Source organism: Oryx dammah, unplaced genomic scaffold (assembly GCF_014754425.2).
Source record: "Oryx dammah isolate SB20612 unplaced genomic scaffold, SCBI_Odam_1.1 HiC_scaffold_26, whole genome shotgun sequence".
Classification (NCBI taxonomy): Eukaryota; Metazoa; Chordata; class Mammalia; order Artiodactyla; family Bovidae; genus Oryx; species Oryx dammah.
This window is the reverse complement of record NW_024070210.1, coordinates 13,915,173-13,940,871: the sequence shown is the minus strand read 5'-3', so window position 1 is coordinate 13,940,871 and position 25,699 is coordinate 13,915,173. Positions and strand designations below refer to the sequence as shown.

The 25,699-nt window shown below is 50.4% G+C and overlaps 1 protein-coding gene across 2 annotated transcripts in view; it reads left to right on the top strand.

The window, feature by feature from the left end:
• ADCK1 (aarF domain containing kinase 1) overlaps positions 1-25,699 on the top strand; it is a 138,694-nt gene that overhangs the window by 93,445 nt on the left and 19,550 nt on the right. For both annotated transcript variants that reach the window (XM_040225992.1, XM_040225994.1), the window contains 3 exons: positions 1,952-2,110; positions 12,864-13,022; positions 22,254-22,370. In XM_040225992.1, the coding sequence (XP_040081926.1) occupies positions 1,952-2,110; positions 12,864-13,022; positions 22,254-22,370 (435 nt within the window). The remainder of the gene's footprint in view (positions 1-1,951; positions 2,111-12,863; positions 13,023-22,253; positions 22,371-25,699) is intronic.

Here is a 25,699-nt window from a genome sequence, read left to right as displayed (position 1 = left end):
TGCCCAGGCCCAGGATAATGGGTTCTTGTGTGGAGAGACCCCGGGTGATTCAGGGTGATGATGTGGGAAGGAGCTGGCCCTCAGGGAGCCCAGAACTCACAAGGGAGGGAAAGAGACAGGTTGCGTGGTTGGGGAAGGGGGCGCTAAGGAGAGGTACAAAGTGAGGAAGGCGGGGGACGGGAAGCCAGTCTGGACGCATTGCCCGTGACAGAAAAGGGGAGGCCCCTCCCGCGTTTGCCTGGACCTTTGGCCCCCTCAGGATATTGACAAATGGCATGGAGTCAGTGAAAGCTACAAAAATGATGACAGGACTGGAGGGAGTGATTTATGAGAGGAGATTAGTGGAGTGATGGTGCGGCCTAGCAAACAAAGGGATAGGGTGGGGGAGGCTGTGGGCCCTATGAACCTCCGAAGTCCAAGGAGAGGCGAGGGGCTGAGGGGCAGCGTGGAGTGGCCACTGCAGAAGGAGGGCAAAGCGAGGCAGTGGGGGCCAGGGCCTGCATCGACCTCGGCGTGAGAGCCTGGCGTGAGAAGGAGGGGAGGTGTGTGAGATGTGCATACAGGGGTGTGTGTATGTGTGCGTGTGAATGTCTGGCTTTTCCAGAATTGTGAGGCTATCCAGGGGACTCAAGAAATGGAGGGGACGAAGATTTCTGCCCTGGGGAAATTCTGCAAGAAGCTTTTGGGGCCCTCCTTCCCATCTGGGAGAGTATTCCTATCTAGACTGTTTAGCTGATAACCACTCAAGTCAGAAAGACCTTCTGCTTCAGGAGAACTGGGATGGCATTTCTAAGAGGGAAACGGGGAAGGAAGAAGGGAAAGTGAAGTTGCTTAGTCCTGTCCGACTCTTTGCAACCCCATGAACTGTAAGCCTACCAGGCTCCTCCATCCATGGGATTTTCCAGGCAAGAACATTGGAGTGGGTTGCCACTTTCTTCTCCAGGGGATCTTCCTGACCTAGGGATTGAACCCGGGTCTCCCACATTATAGGCAGACGCTTTACCATCTGAGCCACCAGGTAAGTCCAGGAAGAAGGGAAGAGGAGATTAAAGAGCACGGGGTATATGGTCTGATTCGTAGAGCAAGTGAGGCACAGAGGACAGGGATTGCCCAGGATGCCTGGCATGGCATCACCCGTGAAGACCAAAAGCCTGACTCTGGTCTGCAGCTTGGGAACTCTGCCAGGGGGCCGGGTCAGGAGTGAACTCTGGGACCTGCATCGAGGCTCAGGCAGCAACAAGTGGTCATTGCTGGTTTTGGAGCCTGCAGCCCACGCGTCCTTGAGCTTTCCAAGTTGGCGGGGTTGAAGCATCTTCCATCTGATGCCCTGTCTTGAGCTGCCCTGGGCCCAGGTTTTAACTTTTGAGTGTATCCATATGTGAGAACCTTGGAGGCACACATGGTGCAAGTGTTCATTGCTTAGTCATCTCCGACTCTTTGCAACCCCATGGACGATAGTCCACCAGGCTCCTCTGTCCATGGGATTCTCCAGGCAAGAATACTGGGATGGGTGGCCATTCCCTTCTCCAGGGGATCTTCCTGACCCAGGGATCGAACCTGGCTCTCCTGCCTTGCAGGCAGATTCTTTACCGTTCAAGCCACCAGGGAAGCCTCTGGAGGTCCAATGGTAGGTGATTAAATGGATGGATGATGCATAATCTTGGACATTCTAGATGGCACTTTTTTGGCTTTAAGTAGAGATGAGCTGGGTTTCCAAGCACAGGTGAGTCACGTCCTCCACATGTGTTTTCTGTCTCACTTCCTGAGTGAGGACAGGTGTGTGTGAATTTCCGTGGCTCCGAAGGACCCAGGCAAAGCAGCTGAGAGAGGAGAAGTCTGTCATGGAGGCATTCGCCACCACCGGCGGAGGCCCTGGCCCATCCTCCTTTCGCCCTTCTAAGTGAGTTGAGTCCTCGTAACTGCCCTGTCCTCTCTTCTCCTCTCTTGACAGATTCATGATTTGTTCCTGAGCTTTGACGACACCCCTCTGGGAGCGGCCTCCCTAGCCCAGGTCCACAAGGCCGTGCTGCATGACGGACGGACGGTGGCCGTGAAGGTCCAGCACCCGAAGGTGCAGGCTCAGAGCTCGAAGGACATTCTTCTGATGGAGGTGAGAGCCTTCCTCCTCCCCTCCCTTCATCCTCATTCAATGTTTCCCTGGGATCCGGGCAGTCCCAGTGAAACTGGTGGAAGGCCTGTGGGGTGGAGTGTGGGCCTCCGAATCACAGAGCGAGAGAGGAGAGCTTGAGATCACAAAGGTGTCATGACACCACTGCGACCCGGGGACCCAAGGCTGGGTTGGCCGATTTTTGATTCATTCCTGGGAATTGTTTTGATTAATTCCTGGGAATTGTCTGTGGATGGTCTCAGAACATGTGGGCAACTGCTGGGGCCAAGGAGATCTGGTAGGGGGGGAATGTTGTAGAAACGAGGTGACCCAAATAAGTAATTTCCTTGGGGGTAGAAAAAGCTACATCCTAATCTGGTCGATTATAACGAACGGGAGCATGTGGTCAGCCAAGGAGTTTGAACATGACACGAAGATCACGTAGAAATGTTTATGCAGAGAGCTCGTTTGCTTCTCTGATACTTGTTCTGCATGAGCAAACGCACATGCCCTAAAGTGGCCCTGAGACAGCTCTAGTGGATCTTGTGCTTCTGGACTTTTCTAGCTCCCTGCCTCGAGCAAGGGGAAAGGGTGAGTGGCCAAGGCTTGGGCCATCGCCAGCAGCCCCAGGGAGGGCCGCAGCCTGCTAAGCCTGCCAGCGTGTTCCCCTCCTTCCTTTCCCTTTCCTTGGTTCCCTGTCCTCACTTTGGACACTTAGTTCATTCTTTCAGCTCTCTGTGACTAAACCCGACAGGTGCATAGGACACACGAGTGAGTGACCTGCCTCTTCATTCTCGGAGAGCTCCCCCACTGCCCCGTTTAGTGGAGGCCTGAACACAAACAGTCCTTGACTGTAAGCTCCATCTAAGGGGTGTTGGCAAGGTGCTGCGGAGCCTGGACTGACGGGGGCATCAGAGGGGCTTCACCGAGGCGCCCACAAGACCGCTGGACAGTGGAAGGGTGACCCATCCAAAGGTCTCGAGTCTTAGGGGAGCAGGGTGCATGTGGAGAGTGTCAGCTGGTTCAGATGGTTCGAGCTGGGCGTGGGTGCAGGCGAGGCTGGGAAGGTAGGCAGGATGGAACACAGAGGTCCTTGGGGTCCAGGCTCAAGTACAGGGTGGAGCACATAGTAAGTACGTATTTACTGGGGAACCGAGCAGATCTGATTTTCTCTTGCAGTCAGTGGGGAACCATTTAAGAATTTAAATCAGGGAAACATCGTGATCAGACATGCCTTAGAAATAAAAGTATGTTAACAGTCTGGAGGATGTTTGGGGAGGCAGGAAGACTGCAGCCAGGGAGACTAACTGAGGGCTGCTGCACCGCTCTGACAGAGCAGTGGTGTGAACCAAAGCAGCGTCATGGGGGCGGAGGAGAGGTGTGGATTCATGGGGTGGGGGCATCAGGACTTTGTGGCCAGCTTGGTTCATGTGGATTGAGGGGAGATACCGGTGTGGATGAGAATGGAAACGAATCGTATGTTTCTGGCTTCCGTGATTAAACTTGGGGGCTGTTAACCATGTGTATCAGTCTGGGTTCAGGTGGGGAAAAATAACTTGCTCTAGGCACGTCAGAGGGAGTTTAAAACAGAACATGTGGTTCACCGGGGATGGAATCGTTGAGAAGCCAAACGGGATGGTGAGATGGTCATCCAAGGCAGGAAGCCACTGCCGCCCTTGTAGCAGAGGGAGAAGAGGTGGCTGCCTGGACCCCAGGTGCTGGGGCCACCGGAGGGGAGTGGGTCATGGCCATCGGGTCCACGCGGTGCTGGAGCCACAGATGCTGTTTGAGGTGGGGGGTGTTTCACCTCCTCCTGTCCCCCTGTGTGCCACCAAACCTAGCTGGAAGCTGGTTGGCAAGGGAGCCTGGGGAATGTACTTTCTTATGAGATAAGGGGGTGGCATGGATGTCAGAACAAACGCAGTGGGTGATGGAGCAACCATGTACTCTAAGATTGCTGTCCGGATCTCTCTTGTTTAGTCACTAAAGTCGTGTTGGGCTGTTTGTGACACCATGGACTATATAGCCCAAAAGGCTCCTCTGTCCGTGGGATTTCCCAGGCAAGAATCCTGGAGCGGATTGCCATTTCCTTCTCTAGAGGATCTTCCCAAGCCAGGAAGTTCTTCCCGAGAATCTTCCCGAGCCCGCCATCTCCTGTTTGGCAGGCTAATTCTTTAGCACTGAGCCACCTGGGAAGCCCATCTATGATTCAGGCTGGGAATACAGGTTTCTGGATTTATCAGCAAGGAGACTCATGGGAGACTCATACTCAGGTGGCCAAAGTATTGGAGTTTTAGCTTTAGCATCAGTCCTTCCAAGGAACACCCAGGACTGATCTCCTTTAGGATGGACTGGTTGGATCTCCTTGCAGTCCAAGGGACTCTCAAGAGTCTTCTCCAACATCACAGTTCAAAAGCATCAATTCTTCGGCGCTCAGCTTTCTTCACAGTCCAACTCCCACATCCTTACATGAATACTGGAAAAACCATAGCCTTGACTAGATTGACCCTAGGCTTAAGGGGTAGTGACATAGACTCTGCCTCTTGATGGGGGAATGGCATGGTTCCAGAAGAGCACTAGAGTGGGAGACATTGTTGCAGTCGTTTTGGACAATAGAGTCTGTCAGAATTAATTGATATTGCCAAGTGGAATGTAAATTAGTAAAACTCTGAAAAGAGTATGTTGAATTTGGTGACTTAGAGTTTTTTGGGAAGAACAGGGACGATGGGGTGAGTGGGGGTGAAAGAGAATTGAGGACTCAGGGAGTGGAGACGGCTAATGGAGACTACCCTTTCCATGTTTGGCCTTGGATGGTGGGGGACAGTGAGGGTAGTGGTTAGATCTAAGCACAGGATTAGGTGGGGGTCTTGCAGAGGCTGTCGCTGATGGGGAAGGGGCAGCGGAGTTGGGGGCTTAGAGATTCAGGGGAGAGCAGTAACTGATAGAGCTGGTGCGGGAGACGCCTGGAGGGACTGGGCCCCAAGGACACAGGCGGAAGCGTGAGGCTTTGGCAGCCTCTGTTCTGGGGCTAGAGCTTTGTTCTTGAGGCTGGGTCCAGATGAGTGAGTGGGGCAGAGGGGGAAGGCGGGGACAGTGGGCAGCCTGATAGTGTCTATTTTTTCCTCTGAAGTGGGAGGTAAGACCATCTGCTGAGAAGGAGGGGGTAGGAGGTGGCATGGAGGCTTGAGGGGGATGAAGGTTTGGAATCCTGCTGGGTGCGCTGGAGAAGGGAGCTGACCGGGACCCGGGAACGGGGCTGCTGAGTGGCACTGGGAATTCACCTGGGTTTTCTGAAGCATCAGTCCGTGGTATGGAGCAGCCACAGATGGAAGCACACAGCCAGTCTCGGAGGGTCCCTGGGTGTTCCTGGGCCCCTGCGGCCACACCTGAGTTGGGCTGGAACCTGTCTCTGCCTGGTGGTACCCACAGGGCCCATGGGGGCTGGGAGGACAGCTCACATCTCTCCTCTGCCCAGAGCCTCACCCTTTCCTAAGTAACTGTGGCTGTATGGTCAACTGTAACAATAGCAGTGGTGAAGATTTAGCATCTTCCTCCCTGAGATAAGCATCAGATGCTTTTCTTGAAATCACCAGCCGTGTGGCCATGTGCTGAATACAGAGTACCGGCTCCCTTGCAGTGGCTGGGGCTAGGATCTCAAGGCGGACCAGAGACCCGCACTCACCACCTGCAGGAGAGAAGCTGGAAACGAGGCCTGAGATCTTCTGTGGACCGCCAGCAGCAGCAGCAGCAGCAGCAACAGCAGCACAGAGTGGTACTGCCTTCTCACCGTGCTTGGCTTCTGGTGGGAAAAGTCTTAACTTGGTCACCGTTCTCTGGTTTACAACCAAGAAGCGCCAACTGGAAAGCTCATTTTGTTTTATGTGTGAAATGAGCATGACTTTTTTTTTTCAGACCTAAATTAAGCCCAGACCTACATGGTGCCTTGATTTTAGGGGTGATATTTTTTTGGGTGTGCTTGGTGGGAAAGAATGATTTCTGAAAGGCGTTAGGACTGTCATACCTGCCGGAAACTTGGAGATAGAGGGGAGACAAAGCTGCTTTTCTGCAGAGCTTTCTGGTGCTTTTTTTCTTGCTAATTCCAGGTGTTGTGTGCCCTCGGACTTCTCTCCCACTGCCCATTATTGTCTCTATCTCTTCTTCAGCCCTGTGTTTGGTCCTGGCCTTGTCTTGAGAGGAAGAAAATTTGGGTAAAGTAGTTCATACTAAGGGGAGAGTGGCTCATAGGCTTAACTTCTGGATATTTGCAGTTTACGAAGTGGGCTTGTAAATCCAAACACATGTCTGCTGTAAGGATAGAGGTTTACAAGAGTGAAACTTTTGCGAATAAGGAGGTGGGGACTACTAGCTATATCAGTTAGGATGCTTTTAGCTGTGTGTATCAGGAAATCCAACTGACAGTGGTATAAATAATAGTAACCTATATTATCTCACATTTCAAGACATCTACAAGTGGGGCCAGCTGTTTCAGGTTGACTAATCCAGCACTTCACTGTGGCTTTTCAGGACCTCAGTTCTTTGTGTCTCCCACTCTGCCAGCTCAGCTTCCTGGTTTGTCCGTCTAAGGTAGTGCTCCTCGTGGCCCTCAAACAGCTGCAGGGTTCCTGCGATTACCAGTGTCTTTCCTCGTATTAAAGAATAGCCGTTCAGTAGAATTTCTTTCAGTACTCATTGGCCAGAAGCAGGCCTACTCGCCCATGCCTGAAGCAGTCTTGGCAAGAGGATTGGGACCACTTGGACTGCCTCAGACCGATTGTGATTCACCTTCTCAGGCTAAGGTCTGCCTTCCTTGAAGGTCATGAAACATGGACAAAATAGAGGTTCTTTTGGCCAGGAAGTGGGTTGGTGCCCAGGAGCATGTGCCACCCTGCTGTTTTGTGTCTCCTGTGAACCTGGGCCTTCTTCTGGGGAAGGAGACAGTCCTGGGGAGAGCTGCTGACTGGTGCCAGAGAATCAGAGACCGACGCTCAGTAAACGGTGATGAACCTGATGGTGTCGGTGACTTTGCACAAAAGAGAAAGGCACAGCCAAGGGTGTTTTCAGCTTTGTCATCATCACCTGATATTGTCCCTTTAATAGTTGGGGCAACTCTACTTCTCGATGCACGGCCAGTGACTCTTATTGATTTGAGTGGCTGTCCGGAGCCAGACTAATTGGGCCCAGAGATTGGAACAATGATTCAGCAGCAAGGGGTGAACTGACAAGGCAGAGTCTATCTGTCTGCTGGCGGGCTGGCTTTGCAGCAGTCCTTGCCTGCCCACGAGAGCAGGGAGCTTACTTAGCAGGCTGGGAATCACTGCCACTCTCCTGTCTAAGAACAGGGCAGGACTCAGTTGACCTGTGAGGGAGTGTTAAGACCATCATTCCCAGGTTTCAAGAGCATACCCTGTATTACACCCTGTTATCTCTCAAGCTTCTGAACTTGGTAATGAACGCCCCGTGCTCTATCCTAAAGAATCTAATTCCTGACCAGGTCCTTCGTGCATCACCTGTCCCCGAGGTCTGCAACATGAGGGCAGGGTGCTCAGATCTGAGCTCCAGAATCCCATCCCCCATTGGATGGCCTCTGGCTCACACCCAGGGTCTCTAAAAATAAAGACCTGTGACAGTTATGTTTTTGGTTTTTTTTGAACAACATTTTCAGTGCATGCTGTCTGTCATCTTGTTTCTTTTCCGAGTGTGTTGATTGAACAGTGGGTGGCTAGGTGATGTTTGTGTTGGCACAGAATCCAACAGCTGATTTTATTTTTTAAATACATTTTTGAAAGCCCCAGAGATGTAGATCATCCCTTGGAAACTTCTCTTCACCCTGTAATTCTGTTTTCTAAACAGTATGCACTTTAATAACTTATCTGAACAAAGATAAACCCCATGAACGGTAAGCTATTTACATCACTCTGAATTGATTTTCGATCCTTGTCGAACATCCATTTTTACCAGCTCGGATCCATGAAGGCGTTCTAGTTAGTGTCCTGTTTTCCTGTGGACCGTTATTTCTTTTATAATATATAATAAGGTGATAGCAGTAACTTGAATTTCAGTTGCGTTTTACAGTTTACAAAGCTCCTTTTATGGTTTATCTCAGGCTCTCTGTTGTATTGTCCTATATTGTGCTGCCTGAGACAGGACTGCATAAAGAAAGAAGTGAAAGGAAGAAAGAAAAAGTGGGTCCGAGTCCCACATTTGAAATTACAAGCTATGTGACCTTGAGAAATGCTTTAACCTCTTGGATCCAATTTCCTTCTCTGTGAAATGGGCAAGAGGAGGAAGAAATGAGAGCATGTATATCAAGGGCCTCATAGTGCAGTGCTTGTGTCTGAATAATGATAATTCCCATTTTTTTGCCATCATATATAGCAATCACTAATTTTCAAACTTTTATATGACTCTCAATTTTTCCATTATGTTTCTGTGTGGTCCATAATTTAGTTTTCTTCCTGGGAGCCAACAGTCCTATAGGAAAATGATTTCATTATTCTCCCTTGAAGGAACTATTAATTGTTGAATATACCATGATTAATTAACAAGGCTTCAAGTCAAGCAGAATATTCCCAGGCATTTCAAAACTGTGGTTCCCCCACGTTCAGAGGTAATCCCTTCTTCCACCCAATCTCCGAGGCATACAGATGTAATCCATCTGTGTAATGCACATGTGAGCATATAACTATTTCTGGGGAGAAGGCAGACCTTTTGGAATGTTCATTTATTCACTCATTCATTCACATGAATATTCAGTAAACATCTGCTGAGTGTTGAATACGTGCTAGGCACTGGTGAAAACACTGGCAGTTGGAAAAATTTTATGGAGAAGATGAATTTGGGAGAAAAATCAAAAAGTCAAATTGATAACAACACCTGTTTTATTTTAGTTGATTGCATCTGTTGTCAAGAAAGAAAAACTTAAAAGAATCTGCTGGGGGCGGGCTCTTCAGAAGGGAACTGAATTAAAACAGAGGGTGAAATGGAGTTTTGTTTTCTTTTCCCAGGTTCAGAAAAGTCCAAAGTGGCAGCAGCCCAAACTGTTTTAGATTTGGATAAGATGACTTTTTTTTTTGGACTGGATGCCTCTTAACCTGACCTCAACCCTCCCTTTGAAGTTCAAGGGGTGATAAACCCTCAAATTATGTACAAAATTATGGGAGTATGTGTGTGTTCTGGGCTTCATTGCTGGCATCATATTTTCAAATTGGTGACTTCCTATAAAGGGGATGATGTCCTCTAAAACCATGAACCACTAACTTCCATCCAAACAGACCCTCTCATTTTAAAGTAACCAAGGGAGTGACTTGCCAACCACCACAGAATGGTTTGGAAACCAGTTTTATGAGTCCTGCAAAGTCACAAGGGTTATGAATTAGTTTACTAACTTATTAGCAATTAATATCAACCAATAAAATCTTTGACTGCTTTTATGATTAATGATGTAAAGTATTAATAATAACCAATAGTATTAGTAAGGACTAATTACATAATTGATTGGTAACAGAAAAATCTTTAAGGTGCCTTTCAGGGCTGTTTGGATATTGATGATAATTTAAAATTTCACAAATGACAGTGACCAGACAGTCAACAACGAGGAGATAGTGTGTGGCCACAGGAGCCTCATCGTCTGATAGAGACCCCACTTGGCTGCATGTGGGTCTCTGTGTGTACCTATGGCTGGCTGGTCCAGGGTCGTTCAGTTCAGTTCAGTTGCTCAGTCGTGTCCGACTCTTTGTGACCCCATGCATCACAGCACACCAGGCCTCCCTGTTCATCACCAACTCCCGGAGTTCACTCAGACTCACGTCCATCGAGTCAGTGATGCCATCCAGCCATCTCATCCTCGAAATCCCCTTCTCCTCCTGCCCCCAATCCCTCCCAGCATCAGGGTCTTTTCCAATAAGTCAACTCTTCGCATGAGATGGCCAAAGTACCAGAGTTTCAGCTTTAGCATCATTCCTTCCAAAGAAATCCCAGGGCTGATCTCCTTCAGAATGGACTGGTTGGATCTCCTTGCAGTCCAAGCGACTCTCAAGAGTCTTCTCCAACACCACAGTTCAGAAGCATCAATTCTTCAGCGCTCAGCCTTCTTCACAGTCCAACTCTCACATCCATACATGACCACTGGAAAAACCATAGCCTTGACTAGACAGACCTTAGTCGGTCAGTAAATACATTTTGGCTGAAAAAGATGAGTGAGACTCACTGTGGCTCCTTCCTCGTCCCTCCTGGGTGAGAAGGTCTGGAACCTATGCTGGAGCAAAACACACAAGGGCTTCCCAGGTGGTGCTGGTGGTGAAGAACCCGCCCGCCCGTGCAGGAGACATAAGAGATGCGGGGTCAGTCCCTGGGTGGGGGATCCCCTGGAGGAGGCCATGGCAACCCACTCCAGCGTTCTTGCCTGGAGAATCCCACAGACAGAGGAGCCTGGTGGGCTACAGTCCCTGGGGTTGCAAGGAATCGGACACGACTGGAGCGAGTTAACATGCAGCATGCACAGCACACAAGAGGCTTCTTGCCTGAGACTTGGAGCCTACAGACTGGAATTCAGGTGCCTCAGATGACAGCTGTGCCCTCGGCCTGGGCCGGGCAGGTGCTTCTGTTTCCTGTGCACCAGCTCTGCTTCCCCTTGGGTGGCAGCCAAAGGCCATCTGAGGGCACAGCGACGAGACGTGGTGCCCGGATCTGACACAGTCAGGCCCTTGCTGTTGCCACCTCTCCCTTCTCGTTTCATGTGACACCAACAGGAACAAAACATAAATGAAATCGATTATCATGAGGCCACAGGTCTGGCCCATGAAAGACTAGACAAGCCTTAAAAGAAATTAGACTGCAGCCAAATGTAATTAAAGAGGGTTTGAGAGAAATTGAGTATAATAACCCTGTGTGATGATTCTTTTAGAATGGTGTCTGTTTCATTGCCTCAGACATAGGATTTAAAAACAAAGTGGTAAATGCCTTGTAGTTAATGGCCCTGCTCTGGATTTATTTTGCTGTGCTGTGTGTGCCTAATACAGTGTTGGAATCATATCAGAGACTAGGGCAAACAAAAGCAGGAGAGAAGGCTTGTGACTGGGACCCAGCAAGGCCTTCTGGGTGGAGTGGGTGGTGGTTTGGTCAGCTTCAGCTGCTGCAACAAAATACCATCAACTGGGAGGCTTAAGCCACAGACACTTATTTCTCCCAGTTCTGGAGGCTGGGAAGTCCAGGCTTGAGGTGCTGGTTGATTCTGTTCCCAGGGGGAGCCTCTTCCTGGCTGTAGACAGATGGCTGCCTGCTCTCTGTGACCTTACCTGGCAGGGAAGCGGGGAGCTTTGGTCTCTCTCTTCTTATAAGGACACTAACCTGTCACAGGGACCTCACCTTCATGGTCTCTTCTAGGCCCAATTACTTTCCAAAGACTGCACCTCCGAACACTGTCTCCCTGAGCTTAGGGCTTGACATATGAATTTGGGGGGCTACATAAGCATTACGTTTCCTTAACAGTGGAGGAAGGTCTCTTGGTACCAATAGGCCCATGGTTCTTGAGTTCTTGCTCCTTGTCCTTCTGCTCTGACCAGGGCCAGAGATGGATTCTCAGAGGACCTGGACTGTAATCTATACCAAGAATCACAGATGAGAGAGTCTGTCAGTGGTTCCCCCCAGGCCCGACTTTGAATACCAACAGGAGGGTTTATAGGAGAGCAGGAAAGTTGTCTTCTGCCCCACCCCACCCCGATGCTGGAACATTTCCCATGGCTCCGGCATTACCCTTGCTTTCTCACTACAGAGCCATTGTTCGTGAACTTGTGAGACTATCTCATATCCAGAGCTCTGGTGGTGGGGTAGCCTCAGAACTGAGTCCGTGCCCACAGAGGGGCTGTGCTATGCCCTGCAGATACCTCTGGGCTCTGGTTCTGTGCCAGTCATGTTTCTTTCACATCATTAAACTGACAACTGAAATGCCAGATAAGTCTTCTAAAACTCCCTCTTTCATCACATCCTGACTCAAGGATCCACAGTGGACCCAGATGGCTAGAAATCCAAGCTTTTCATCCAAGTGGACAAATCCCTTATCTCTTACTCCTCTTGTCATGTCCACCCTTGGTTTCGTATTCCGATATAATTTTTTATCATGAAATATTTTAGATGTACAAAAAGCATAAAAGATGTTATAAATGCTCAGGTACCAACCACTCAGCCAAAGAAATAGATAGAATGCAGTTACAGCCACGGCCCCCTCCCATGGCTCTTTATCGACAGGACCACGCAGCACAAATCTAGGAGCAGCAAAGGCTTAAGATGTGATGTTCAGTGTGTTCAGTGATGTGCTTAAGAGCAAGGGTTTGGGGCTGAGTAGACCCAGGGGGAATTCTGGCTCTGGGCTTCCTTGCTGGGCACATTTAGGAAAAATCATATAACCTCTGAGAGCCTCAACTTTTTTCATCTGTAATATGGGGCTGATAAGAGTGTATACCTCCCAGAGTTGCTGTGAAGACTAAATGGAGGAATAAGGTGAGTAATAGCACTTACCCAGTGCTGGGCAAGTGGGGAACACCCAGCAAAGGATGGAAGCGGTTTCTGCTGGCGGTTGTTGGGCTTTTATGATCTAGGATTTGGATTACAGAGATGGGCCCCAGGGGGCCACTTTCCCACCCATCCTTATTCCAGGGGAGGCCTGGGGACTTGTCACTGCCCAGACCAGGCAGAAAGACAGGGACTAGACCACCCTTGGTGGGAAACATGGACTGGCTGATGGGGTGCTTGTGGGTTTCAGGTGCTTGTCCTGGCTGTGAAGCAGCTGTTTCCAGAGTTTGAGTTCATGTGGTTGGTGGATGAAGCCAAGAAGAACCTGCCTTTGGAGTTGGATTTCCTCAATGAGGGAAGGAACGCTGAGAAAGTGGCCCAAATGCTGAAGCACTTTGACTTCTTAAAGGTAAGAAGGCAGGGCCATGGGGGCCTGGTGATTGGGCAGAAGAGTACAGGGGTGGACTGGTCCCAGCCCTGAGCATCTCCCTTGCAGGACCCACAGGGGGTGTCTCCTTCTTGGGTCTCCTTTCTGAGGATGACTGATTTGTCCCTGGTGCTGCACCTTCAAGCCCTTGAAGGCTAAGTTACAAATTACCAAAGGGGACCGTTGACCTGTCCAGCAAACTGATGTCTACGGAATGGTCTACAGTTGCAAGACCCTGAGCCCTCCTGAGGGCCTGTAAGCCACGGTCTCAGCCTCCATGAACCATGGGTTGATGACACTGATGATGATGATGGTGATGGCGATGATAGCTAACGTTACTGTGCTCCGACACATTTCCTAAAACTTTATTACATCAGCTCACTGAATACACAGGTCTCTAACACGTGTCCTAGAAATCTCCACCGTTTGCACAATGGCACAGCAGAAACCACAGGGTTTATGGGCAAAAAGAGGGTTAGGCTTACAACACTCAAAAATGTCACCAGTGATCCAGAAAATAAAAGCAGATGGGAACCTAATGAAGTGCTAGCGTACTTTGGCACATTGTTAAATGGCTAAGAAATACAGAAGACCACAGCACACAATGGCACTTTACTGGACACGGGCTTGCGGAAATGGGCATCAGAAGATTTGCTGCTTGGGAGTTACTGTGAAGAGGTGGTAGCGGGGGTCATCTGAAATTGAACAGAAGTTGTGGGGTGCTGTGACCCATCACACACATGGCGATGTTTGAGCTGTGCCTGCTTAGGGTGTTCCTGTTTGGATCAGCCAGTTACAAGTTTTTTGCACTTCGGAGTATTTCTCATGGATGGTGCTGCACCACCAACAAATGTAAAATCTGTGTTGTGATCAAATTGTTCCCTCACGTATCTATTACATTGGAACAGATTCATGTTTTCAAGTATTTACGGGAACTGCTGACATGATAGGCGACACTTACCAGGGGAGACAACATCCAATGACACATAGTCTCAGCTCAGTGAGAGATCCTGCTTTAAGGATTCAGAAGAAGGGGCTTCCGGGGGAGCAGGGCAGGGAAGGCTCTGCTGAGGAGCTGGCCTTGGGGCTGGTCTTGGAGGACTGTCCTGATGTTCCCCACGGGGCCCATGGAGGTTGGAACGAGACAGATGCAAGCCCATGGCACTTGCTCTTCCAACACATTTTGTGGCTGGGCTTGGACCCATTTACCTGGGGTACCCCTTTCGTCACAGCAATGCAGGGGTCAGGCGCCTCTGGTGTCTATGTGGAGAGCTTGGCTTTCAGCTCTTGGAAGAGATCCATTCTCTGCTTTTCCGCTGGAGAGGCCTGGAGATTGTGGGAAGATGGGGTGCAGGGCTCCAGGTCCTAGTTCCGGAGCAGACAGTCAAGTGGGGCTCTTCCTGGGCAGGTTGTCTCAGCACGTGGGCTGGAAGGTCTCTTGCTTGGGACTGAAGTGTCCACATGGCTTGTGAAGACATCCTGAGAAGCCGGAAGCAGTGGTTTATACTTAGGCTCTCCACTTTGATGAACAGAGGTGGGGAGGGTGTGTCTAGCTGCCTGAGAATCCTAAATCTTGGTCCATGGGATGAAGACCCACAACTCTGGTGATCGGTGTGGTGTCTTGAGACACTGATTTGGTGGATGGTGTAGCCACTGGCAGAGTTCAGCTGTTTGAGTGAGTTGGGTCTGGCAAGACTCTCCCAGCCTGCTTGACTGGCTGGTCCTTACACAGCCCTACAAGGGAAATGCCACTGTGTGTGCAGACCTTCTTGTGTGTACAAATCCAGATGATATGGTAACATTGCCCTGCCTTGAGGTTCAAACCACCAATTCAATGAAAACTTGGCTTTCTCACACAAGTGATAATACTAACTGATAAGCGTTGTGTTGTTGGGTCTAAATGACTCTTCCGCTTACCTATTCCTTTTGTTTCATTCCATTATTCCACATTTATCGAGCACCTCCTGAGCCTGTGGTTGTGCTAGGATCTGGGGGTGTGTAGATTAAGCCAGAGATGGTTGGCTCCTGCCTGAGAAGACTTCCCATTTGGTGGGGGACACACACACAATGGGTTGTGTAGTTCAGATTGTGAGCACTATGGCAGAGACTGATCTCTGTTTCTGTGGATGCCCGAGAGGAAGTATCTAATTCTGCCCAGATAAGGAGCTCAGTGGGGGCTTCCAAGAAGTGTTGATTGTGCAAGGGGATAGGCAGAAGTTACTGAATGTTTCTTCTGTGGCTCTGAATACTACGCAGACACAGGGACACGAGATCCTTCCAAAAACCATCATCCCATTTTACAGGTGGCAGTCTTAGAGGAGAAGAGTTGGGGTACAAACAGCATTTTCTGACTTCGACTCTGGTGCTCATCTAAGGACATTCTGTTGTCTCTTACCCAGCAGGGGTGGTCCTCGGCGCCAGTACTGTGAGCCAGACAAACAGAACCATCTCCTCCACTGTTCCCTTGGAAACAGCAAAATTGTCCCCTGGCTGGGGCCAACTAGCATCTGTCAGACCAAGACATGTAATAATAATAATAACACAAATTTTTGAAACGAGGTTGCCAAATGGGTGAATAATTAATGTAACGATTTGACCTGCTGCTTCTCAAGCCCGCACCCCATTCCTAAGAGAATGTTAGAATTAAGGCTCCTGAGTAATTAATTTTGCCTAAACACATAACAAGTGGGAAGCAAATTTTGTGCCGTGCACCCAGTTCAGCTCTTCAAACAGGAGATAGATTGCTTTTGCACACTGGCACCCCATCACAACATCTGTGCGTAATTAAGCCTCAGCGCAGAGTTTACCTCTCGGTGTGTGAGGCCTCTTCCAGTGGGTTTAATAACCTCAGCCCTGTGCTATAAATCGCTGCACCTCAGACGAGTACCGAATGCAAATACACGTCAGGGAGACCGGGCCAAGGTGAGGGGGCAGCCAGGCCGAACGGTCAAGACCAGGGCATTTGTGGATCTGGCATCAGAGTGTGTGGGGAGGCGACAGGACAGCCAGTGAGGTCTGCGGCTGACCTTGGGGACAGCTGGGCCAAGATAGAGGCAGAGGCCTTAAAACCACAGGGTTTGGGACTGCAAGGGGTGGGAGCGAGTCTGTATACGTGGTGGAGGGGCTTGGTGAGGGGTTGTCTTTGGAGCAGGGGCCCCTCCAGGGTTCCCTAGTGCTGGGTCAGGAAGATCTCCTGCAGGAGGAGATGGTAGTCCACTCCAGTATTCTTGCCCGGGAAATGCCATGGACAGAAGAGCCTGGTGGGTATTGCCAAGGGCATGGGGTTGCAAAGAGTTGAACACCACTGAGCAACTGAGTGCACAAGGGGTCTGGGACTCTCTTGAAACTGGGGGCAGACCCTGCTGGGATGAGCATGCTTCTGGTGAAATAACTTTCTAAGGATCTCAAAGATTAAGAGGAACTGATGTCTAGTTATTAGTACTGTATCAGTTAATTTTTTTTACATGCCTCGGCTGTGTTAGACATTTTTAAAAGTGCTTTATGTCTGTTTACTCGTTGGTTCCCTCTTTTTCGGCCGTGGGATGCAGCAGTGGGATCCTAGCTCCCCAACCAGGGATCGAACCCATGAGCCCTGTGGCGTCTTAAGCACTGGACCACCAGGGAAGTCCCTGTATATTTCCTCCTTAATACTTACACAGCCCGCAAGGGAAATGCCATTATTAACTCCACGTCAGCCTTGGGGAAGAGGAGGCCCGGAGAGATGAAGCCACTTGTCCAAAGTCACACAGCTTCCTGGAAACGGGCAGAGGCAGCCTGGTCCCAAGCTCGCCTGTTAAACCGCTGTGCTGTGGCCCCTCTGGAATAATTGATGGGCAGATCCGAGTTTGTGGCTCAGCTGGTAAAGAATCCACTGGCAAGGCGGGAGACCTGGGTTTGATCCCTGGGTTGGGAAGATTCCCCTGGAGAAGGGAAAGGCTACCCACTCTAGTATTCTGGCCTGGAGAATTCCATGGACTATATAGTCCATGGGGGTTGCAAAGAGTTGGACGCAACTTTCACAAAACAATCTCAACAATATGAGTTATGCTGAACTGTCAGTAGCATCAACTCTCAGCCCTGGTTCTGTATCAGAACCACCTGGGAAATTCTCTGTGGCTGTCATATGCTGTGTCGAGCACCAGGACCTCATCCATGCCTGTAGGAAGCAGGGAACTTTGGTTTCATTCTAATTGTCATCAGCCTTTTACAGGCAAGGGGACCGGTGCTCAGAGAGATTATGCAACTTACCCAAGTCACACAGCTTGGCAGAGGCAGAGCTGGGGCCCCAGCCTGACCATCTGACTGCAGGCCTGTGCCCTGCTCCACTGGCCTCAGGTTCAGGGAGCTCCGTGGCCCCAGATGATGGGTGCTGGCCCAGACATGCCAGAACTTGCTTCCCAGGTGTGCTTGCCAGGCACCGGAACAAAGAGGAAGTGCAGGTCAGGGCCTGTTAATGAGGCTGAGGTCAAGGTCTTGGGCTGGAACTTTCCCTACTCTCTGTTCTCCTTCTTGGGGTCAGGATTGGCTCTGGTATGGGGGGCAGATGGGCCCTACGGGAGTGGGCCCTCCTGCTGTGAGGAGGTAGACCCCCGCCCCCCCCAGACTCAGAGGTCCTGAGGGCTGGGCGTGACCCTGCCTCTGGGGTCAGCAGGCACCTTGATTGCGAGCCTCCCAGGTTGATTTTTGTTTGGGCAGGGGACAGGGTGGTTCTTATTGCCTCTTTCAAAATTTTTTTCCTTCATTTTCCCTTATTTGATGGAAAAAGCTGAGAAAGGAATGGTGGTGAAACATGAGTGTTAGGGTGAAGTGAATTTCACCTGGTGCCCCTTAACCCTCCTGCTCACGTGCTGATTTAGGGGCAAGTCGCTTGATCTTGTATCCCATCAGGCCAAGTGTCTCCTAACTGAGCAGGAAGCACTTTTGCATTTTGCAGTCATTTCTGTGTTACATCCATCAAGGGGCAACCGCAGCCCTCCCAGAGCTCCCACGACAAACCCCTCTGCCTCCTTTTTTTCTGGTGGTGGGGGGGGGAGGGGGGTGGGTGCTGTCTCTGCTGTTTCAGAGCTAAGCAGTGCCTCCACAGACGCACATTCTATTGTGAGGCTGGGTTGGTTGCGTTTGGAGGGAGACCTGGGGGAAAGGTAGGGGATGGGGTCCCAGCACACTCAGAACCCTGGCCAACAAACCCAGGCAGTCTCCAGCCTTGGGGTTTTCTCTTTGCATCTCTGGCTCTTGCATGGCTGTTTTCCACGTTGCTTCAGGCAGGCACAGAGGGGTGTCTGACAGCGAGTCTCTAGAGCCCCAGGCACCCTGCTGTCAAGCTTCGGCCCTAGACATACCAGGGGAAAGACTTAACCCCCAAGTGTGTCCCTTTTACTTGGAAGCCTCAAATAGCATCTTCCCTGGTGGCTCAGCTGGTGAAGAATCCGCCCACAATGTGGGAGACCTGGGTTTGATCCCTGGGTCGGGAACATCCCCTGGAGAAGGGAATGGCTATCCACTCCAGTATTCTTGCCTGGAGAATTCCATGGACAGAAGAGCCTAGCAGCCTACAGTCCATGGGATTGCAAAGAACTGGACACGACTGAGCTGCTTTCACTTTCTTTCAAACAGCAGCTGCAAACTTGCACTTGTATTTTTAAAAAGACTTTTTAAAAAATGCCAAGCAAGACCGAATTTTAAGTTCACAGTGACATAGGGTCCCAGATTTCTCCATTGGTCTAGATTTTTAAATGGCAAAAACCGCAGGAAAGGAGAAAACAAAATGATGGCTTGGTTTCAGTAGGAACCTTTGTTCCAGAGGGTTCTCCTGTATGTATGGCCCCCTTTATCCCCAGAACTCCTTATTGAGATGGAGCAGGAAGAGTCTCCTTCCTTTTTTTTTTTTTTTAAATTTATTTTGGCCATGCCCAGGGCATGCAGAATCTTAGTTCCCTGGCCAAGGATCAAACCTGTGCCCCCTGCATTGGGAGCCCAGACTTTTGTTTAAAAGTTCCCTGGACCACCAGGGAACTCCCACAGTCTCCTTTTTAATGAGAAAAATGGAGGCATGGAGTATTTAAGTGGCTAGATTCAAATACAACAGTTATTAGTAGAGCAGGGAATAAAAAAAGTTTCTTGGCTCAAGCCTGCTGTCTTACTGCTATGTGAACTTTGAGAGCTGGAATGAGGGAAGACCTTATTCGCCCTAATCCCTTGAATTAGCTGCCCTTGCTTCTTTATTTGTAACTGAAATAAGCCCATTAAGTTGTTGGGGAATTGTGGCATGCTGAAAGCCTGGTCCTTCCTCCCTCCTGATATTGGTGGGACTCATAGGTGTCATTCTCTAATTTCTTGAAGAGATCTCTAGTCTTTCCCATTCTGTTGTTTTCCTCTATTTCTTTACAACAGAAATGGGAATGCGAAAGACTAGAGATCTCTTCAAGAAAATTAGAGATACCAAGGGAACATTTCATGCAAAGATGGGCTCAATAAAGGACAGAAATGGTCTGGACCTAACAGAAGCAGAAGATATTAAGAAGAGGTGGCAAGAATACATGGAAGAACTGTACAAAAAAGATCTTCATGACCCAGATAATCATGATGATGTGATCACTAATCTAGAGCCAGACATCTTGGAATGTGAAGTCAAGTGGGCCTTAGAAAGCATCACTATGAACAAAGCTAGTGGAGGCAATGGAATTCCAGTTGAGCTGTTTCAAATCCTGAAAGATGATGCTGTGAAAGTGTTACACTCAATATGCCAGCAAGTTTGGAAAACTCAGCAGTGGCCACAGGACTGGAAAAGGTCAGTTTTCATTCCAATCCCAAAGAAAGGCAATGCCAAAGAATGCTCAAACTACCGCACAATTGCACTCATCTCACATGCTAGTAAAGGAATGCTCAAAATTCTCCAAGCCAGACTTCAGCAATACGTGAACCATGAACTCCCTGATGTTCAAGCTGGTTTTAGAAAAGGCAGAGGAACCAGAGATCAAATTGCCAACATCCGCTGGATCATGGAAAAAGCAAGAGAGTTGCAGAAAAACATCTATTTCTGCTTTATTGACTATGTCAAAGCCTTAGACTGTGTGGATCACAATAAACTGTGTAAGATTCTGAGAGAGATGGGAATACCAGACCACCTGACCTGCCTCTTGAGAAACCTATATGCAGGTCAGGAAGCAACAGTTAGAACTGGACATGGAACAACAGACTGGTTTCAAATAGGAAAAAGAGTACGTCAAGGCTGTATATTGTCACTCTGCTTATTTAACTTATATACAGAGTACATCATGAGAAACGCTGGACTGGAAGAAACACAAGCTGGAATCAAGATTGCCGGGAGAAATATCAATCACCTCAGATATGCAGATGACACCACCCTTATGGCAGAAAGTGAAGAGGAGCTAAAAAGCCTCTTGATGAAAGAGTGAAAAAGTTGGCTTAAAGCTCCACATTCAGAAAATGAAGATCATGGCATCTGGTCCCATCACTTCATGGGAAATAGATGGAGAAACAGTGGAAACAGTGTCAGACTTTATTTTTGGGGGCTCCAAAATCACTGCAGATGGTGACTGCAGCCATGAAATTAAAAGACGCTTACTCCTTGGAAGAAAAGTTATGACCAACCTAGATAGTATATTCAAAAGCAGAGACATTACTTTGCCGACTAACGTCCGTCTAGTCAAGGCTATGGTTTTTCCAGTGGTCATGTATGGATGTGAGAGTTGGACTGTGAAGAAGGCTGAGTGTCGAAGAATTGATGCGTTTGAACTGTGGTGTTGGAGAAGACTCTTGAGAGTCCCTTGGACTGCAAGGAGATCCAACCAGTCCATTCTGAAGGAGATCAGCCCTGGGATTTCTTTGGAAGGAATGATGCTAAAGCTGAAGCTCCAGTACTTTGGCCACCTCATGCGAAGAGTTGACTCATTGGAAAAGACTGTGATGCTGGGAGAGACTGGGGGCAGGCGTAGAAGGGGACGACCCAGGATGAGATGGCTGGATGGCATCATGGACTCAATGGACGTGGGTCTGGGTGAACTCTGGGAGATGGTGATGGACAGGGAGGCCTGGCATGCTGCGATTCATGGGGTCGCAAAGAGTCGGACACGACTGAGTGACTGAACTGAACTGATAGGTGTCATTCACTCACATGGCAACTCGGCAGTCCTTGGTGTAGCCCAATGTCTTGGCTGCTTGTAGGGAAATCTATTATCTTTTTGATTATTGGGTGTCCTTAGAATCAGAGGGGTTAGAGAGTATATCAGTTAGGAATGCATTTGTTTGTACATAACTGACAGCTCCATCTAGAGTGTCTTAAACAAAAAGAATGTATTTTCCTCATATAACAGGAAGACTTGCCTGTTGATATTGTCTCAGTGGTCTGACAGTGTCAGAACTGGCATCTCTGTGATTGTCTTAGAATTTTCCTCATGGTTATAAAACAGCTGCTGCAGCTCCAGGTATCACTTCATTCTCAAGGTTGGAAGAGAAGGGTAAGAAGAGTTGCAATATTTATAAACATCCCTTTTTATTAAGAAAGTAGAAGCCTTCCCACATCCTCTAGCAGACCTCCACTTGTGACTCACAAGCCAGAACTGTGTCACATGGCCATAACTACTGCAAGGCAGGCAGGGAAAGTATTTTGTTTTTCCTGGGGAAGAGGAGGATTGGGAATAGGTGTTGGGTTAGGCTTCAGCACACTGTCTGCCACAGAAGGCTTGCAGGGAATGGTCATGAGAAAACTCAGGACTTCCTAACTGAAAACGTTATCACCCGGTTAAAATTTATTCAATCATGTATATAATAATTACACCCATTGTACAGGTGTTGAAACTGAGGCAGAGTGTTGATATTCACATGAGGAGCCTGAAATAAGCCTGTGAGAGAGAAATAGCTTTTAACCCCAACTGTGGCTCAGATCTGAGAGATTCCATGTATTTCCCCCTAAGCCCCACTTTTAGTGTGTGCTCTTCTTGTGTCTGGAAGGCGCTGAGCAAGGTGGGGGACTTATTCTCTGGTCCCCAAGCAGGAGGGTCCCTGGAGCAGCCTGCCCTTCTTTCTCGGCCTGCCTCCTGCCTTCCCTGCCTGTCTCTGCTGGGGTCCCTCTGGGCCTTCCCTCCTGTTCCCAGAAGGCATGTGAGCTGATGTCCGGCGCACGTGCCTATCTGTAGCCCTTGCCCAGAGCCCCCAGCCTCCCAGCCCCTCCTGACCTGCCCTTTCCCACTCCAGGTCCCCCGCATCTACTGGGAGCTGTCCACCAAGCGGGTGCTTCTGATGGAGTTTGTGGACGGCGGGCAGGTCAACGACAGACACTACATGGAGCGGAACAAGATTGACGTCAACGAGGTGAGTCAAGCGCACTCTGCTGCAGGCGGGGGCTGCCCAGCGAGGGCAGGTGTGTCCAGGGGAGGTCTCATGGCCTGGAAGTGGGGCCTGTCTTTTCTGAAGAGTTATTAAATCTCTGGAGCATGAAGCAACCTTCCAGGTCCTCTAGGGCAGCCTTCCGCCCATCTCGTGAGCCGGGCTTGGCAGTGGAGAGTGGGGTGCAGGCACGCGCTGGGCCCCTGCTGCAGGCCCTGCCCGAATAGGGGATTATCACCATCTGTCTTGTGTCGTCCGAGCCCCACAGCTTGCAGAAACCCAAGAACAGTGGTGCAGACCCTCAGGACTTAATCTCCTGTCCTGTGGGGCCTGGACACACCTCCTGCCTCTCCCTGCCCTTCCTGAGCCTCCAGGTATCAGGCAGAAAGGACACAGCCAGAGCCAGCGAGTAGCCTAGAGCTGAACAGAGGGGCTTCTGTCTCCCGCCTGCCACCCCCCGGCCTTCAGGGAGTGCTGGCTGGTGGGCCAGGGGGCCTGAACCCCATTTCCTTCTTCTTGGTCACCAGGGGGTCCCACAGGTATGGATGGAGGGGGGTACCTTTTCACCAGAGTTCATCATTGTTTAGTTCCTACTCTATGTGAGGGGTATGGGTTCAGAGGGGAACCAGACACAGTTCCTTTTGTTAAGGAGTTCCCAACTCAGCGTTGGAGTCGGTCACACAACTTAGCACCATCCTTCAGGCAGCGAGGGGGGTGAGCCTGTCCCCAGGGAGCCACACGGAAAAAGTGCTCACCTCTGCCCCAGGTCGGCTTCTCCAGCCGTCTGAGTGGGGATTTGCCAGACGTGTGCGTGTGTGTGCATGTGTGTGTGTGTGCGCGCGCACGCGCATCTCGGGGTGGCGGGGTTGTGGGAGCAGAGGGGTATGCAAGGAAGGGGAGAGGAGTGGCGAGGCTCTGCAGGGCTGCAGGCAGGTGGTGCAGGCCCCAGCTGTGAGCCCAAGGTCCTGGGGGGTCCCTGAAAGGCGAGGCGTGCAGTGACATGCCCCACGTGGCTGGCGAGGGGGAGGAACGCAAGGGACAACCAGAGCTAGTAGAAGTGAATGCTCTTCCCTGCTTTCTCCAGGGCAACACACAAAGATGAGCCTAGGGTCCCCGTGGGGGGACGGCCCAGGACGAAGCCACTCTTTGGCTCCGCAGACGAGCCAGGGGACGTGGCCGGAGAGTGTGCAGCCTGGGTGCCCAGGCCTCGGTGCCGGTGTGGCCTCCATCAGCAGGGACGATGAGAGCTCCGTTTGTGAGATGGTCATGATGACCACAGGTTTGTGTACCACCGCACTTAGAACAGTGTGTGTGTGAGCACTCACTGTGTGTGAGCACTCACTGTGTGTGAGCACACTGGTGTGTGCTGAGCACTCCAGCATGGTTAGCGAGATTATTGTCCTCACTCTTTGGGCTTGTCCTTCTCTCCCTTATCCGGTATCTCCTCTTACCATTCCTGTTTGCTGAATGCCTAACACCCTGTGCCAGGCCCTTTCCTCCATAAACATCTCAGAAGGGAGGCCTGCATGCCTCTGTCTTGCAGATGAGGCATCAGAGATTAAGAGAAGGAGGGTGTATTGCCTGAGGTCACACAGCTCTGTAGAGGTAGGATTGAAACCCACGTCTCTCTGACTCCAGGACTCCTCTTGGTTCATAAAAAGTGAAAGTGAAACTGCTCAGTTGTGTCTGACTCTTTGCGACCCCTTGGACTGTAGGCCCACCAGGCTCCTCTGTCCATGGGATTCTCCAGGCAAGAATTCTGGAGTGGGTTGCCATTTCCTTCTCCAGGGGATCTTCCCAACCCAGGGATCAAACCCAGGTCTCAAGCATTGCAGGCAGATGCTTTACCCTCTGAGCCACCAGGGAAGTTTATAAACGGAGAGGCTGCCAAGAGCATGGCTGGGAAATGTGAGCCACAGCTGGCCTTGGCCCCCAACTTGGGAAACAGGGCTCCTGGAACGCTTCGGGGGTCCTCTTGGGCTGGTGAGGAGGCTGGAGGGGCCTCCCTACTCTCTGCCCTGCTTCACCCGGGGGCAGCTTGGCCATCGAGAGTTGCCTGTTGGGCTTTCCTGGAGAACAGTCCCGTTCCAGTTCAGACCTCTGCTTTAGAGATAGGCGGAAGCCCAGAGACAGACAAAGGGCTCTCCTGGGGTCACTTGGCAGGAGCACAGCTTGGGGCTTCTGACGCCTGCTGCCCTCACCGTTGGCTGGGGGGTGTCTGGGCAGCACTCCCTGCAGAGGAGTGTGCAGTGAGACCTGCTCGCCTTTCTCTCGCACCGTTGGTTGGGATGGGGGTACGTCCCTGCCTCTAGCCAGGGGTTGTTTGTCCTTTGTCCACCAGGACCCTTGAGTACAGAGTCTTTGGAGCCAGTGGGGAGGGGAGGGGAGGGGAGGTCACCTCTTACTTATCCTGAACAGTCTTAAAGGGGAGCAGGGTCTCTCTGCCCGCTGAGTAGGGCAGACCTGAAGGGCTTCAGGTTACTGGAATTCACTTCCTGCCAGCAGCAGTGGGCGCTCGTGTCAGCCGCACCCCTGAGTCCATTAATCTCTTGGGGTCCAGTGAGCCCAGAGCTGTGATGGTGTTTAATCAGAGGCAGTTTTGATTTTCAAAGTCCACACAGAGATGTGCTCTGATGTAATTGCTTGCTCCTGGCTGAGTGAGGCTCCCTGGGAGAAGGCTGGAGGTGGCTGGTGGGAGCTGGGGCTGGGTGATGTCCTCTGGGGGCCTGGGCTCAACAGCTCCCGCTTCCAACCCTCTTGAATCAGCTTTGCAGATAAGGCCGGCGTTCTGTGCAGAGCAGACTCTGGTGGACAGCCTATGAATTAGCAGACAAATTAAGCCAGCCTCATGCCCTGGGTTGACCTCTATGAGGCAGGGCTGGAGTAGAGTGTTGGTTTTTATTTTCTGTGAAGGTGCAAAGTCCGGCAGGCTGATATCAGAGTGGTCTGGGGAAAACAATAGCAATAATTATTAGCAGCTCAGTTCAGTTCAGTTGCTCAGTCGTGTCCGACTCTTTGCAACCCCATGGACTGCAGCACGCCAGGCCTGTCCATCACCAACTGCCGGAGTTTACCCAAACTCATGTCCATTGAGTCGGTGATCCCATCCAACCATCTTATCCTCTGCAGTCCCCTTCTCCTTCCCTCAATCCCAGCAACAGGGTCTTTTCAAATGAGTCAGCTCTTCACATCAGGTGGCCAAGGTATTGGAGTTTCAGCTTCAGCATCAGTCCTTCCAATGAATACCCAGGACTGATCTCCTTTAGGATGGACTGGTTGGATCTCCTTGCAGTCCAAGGGACTCTCAAGAGTCT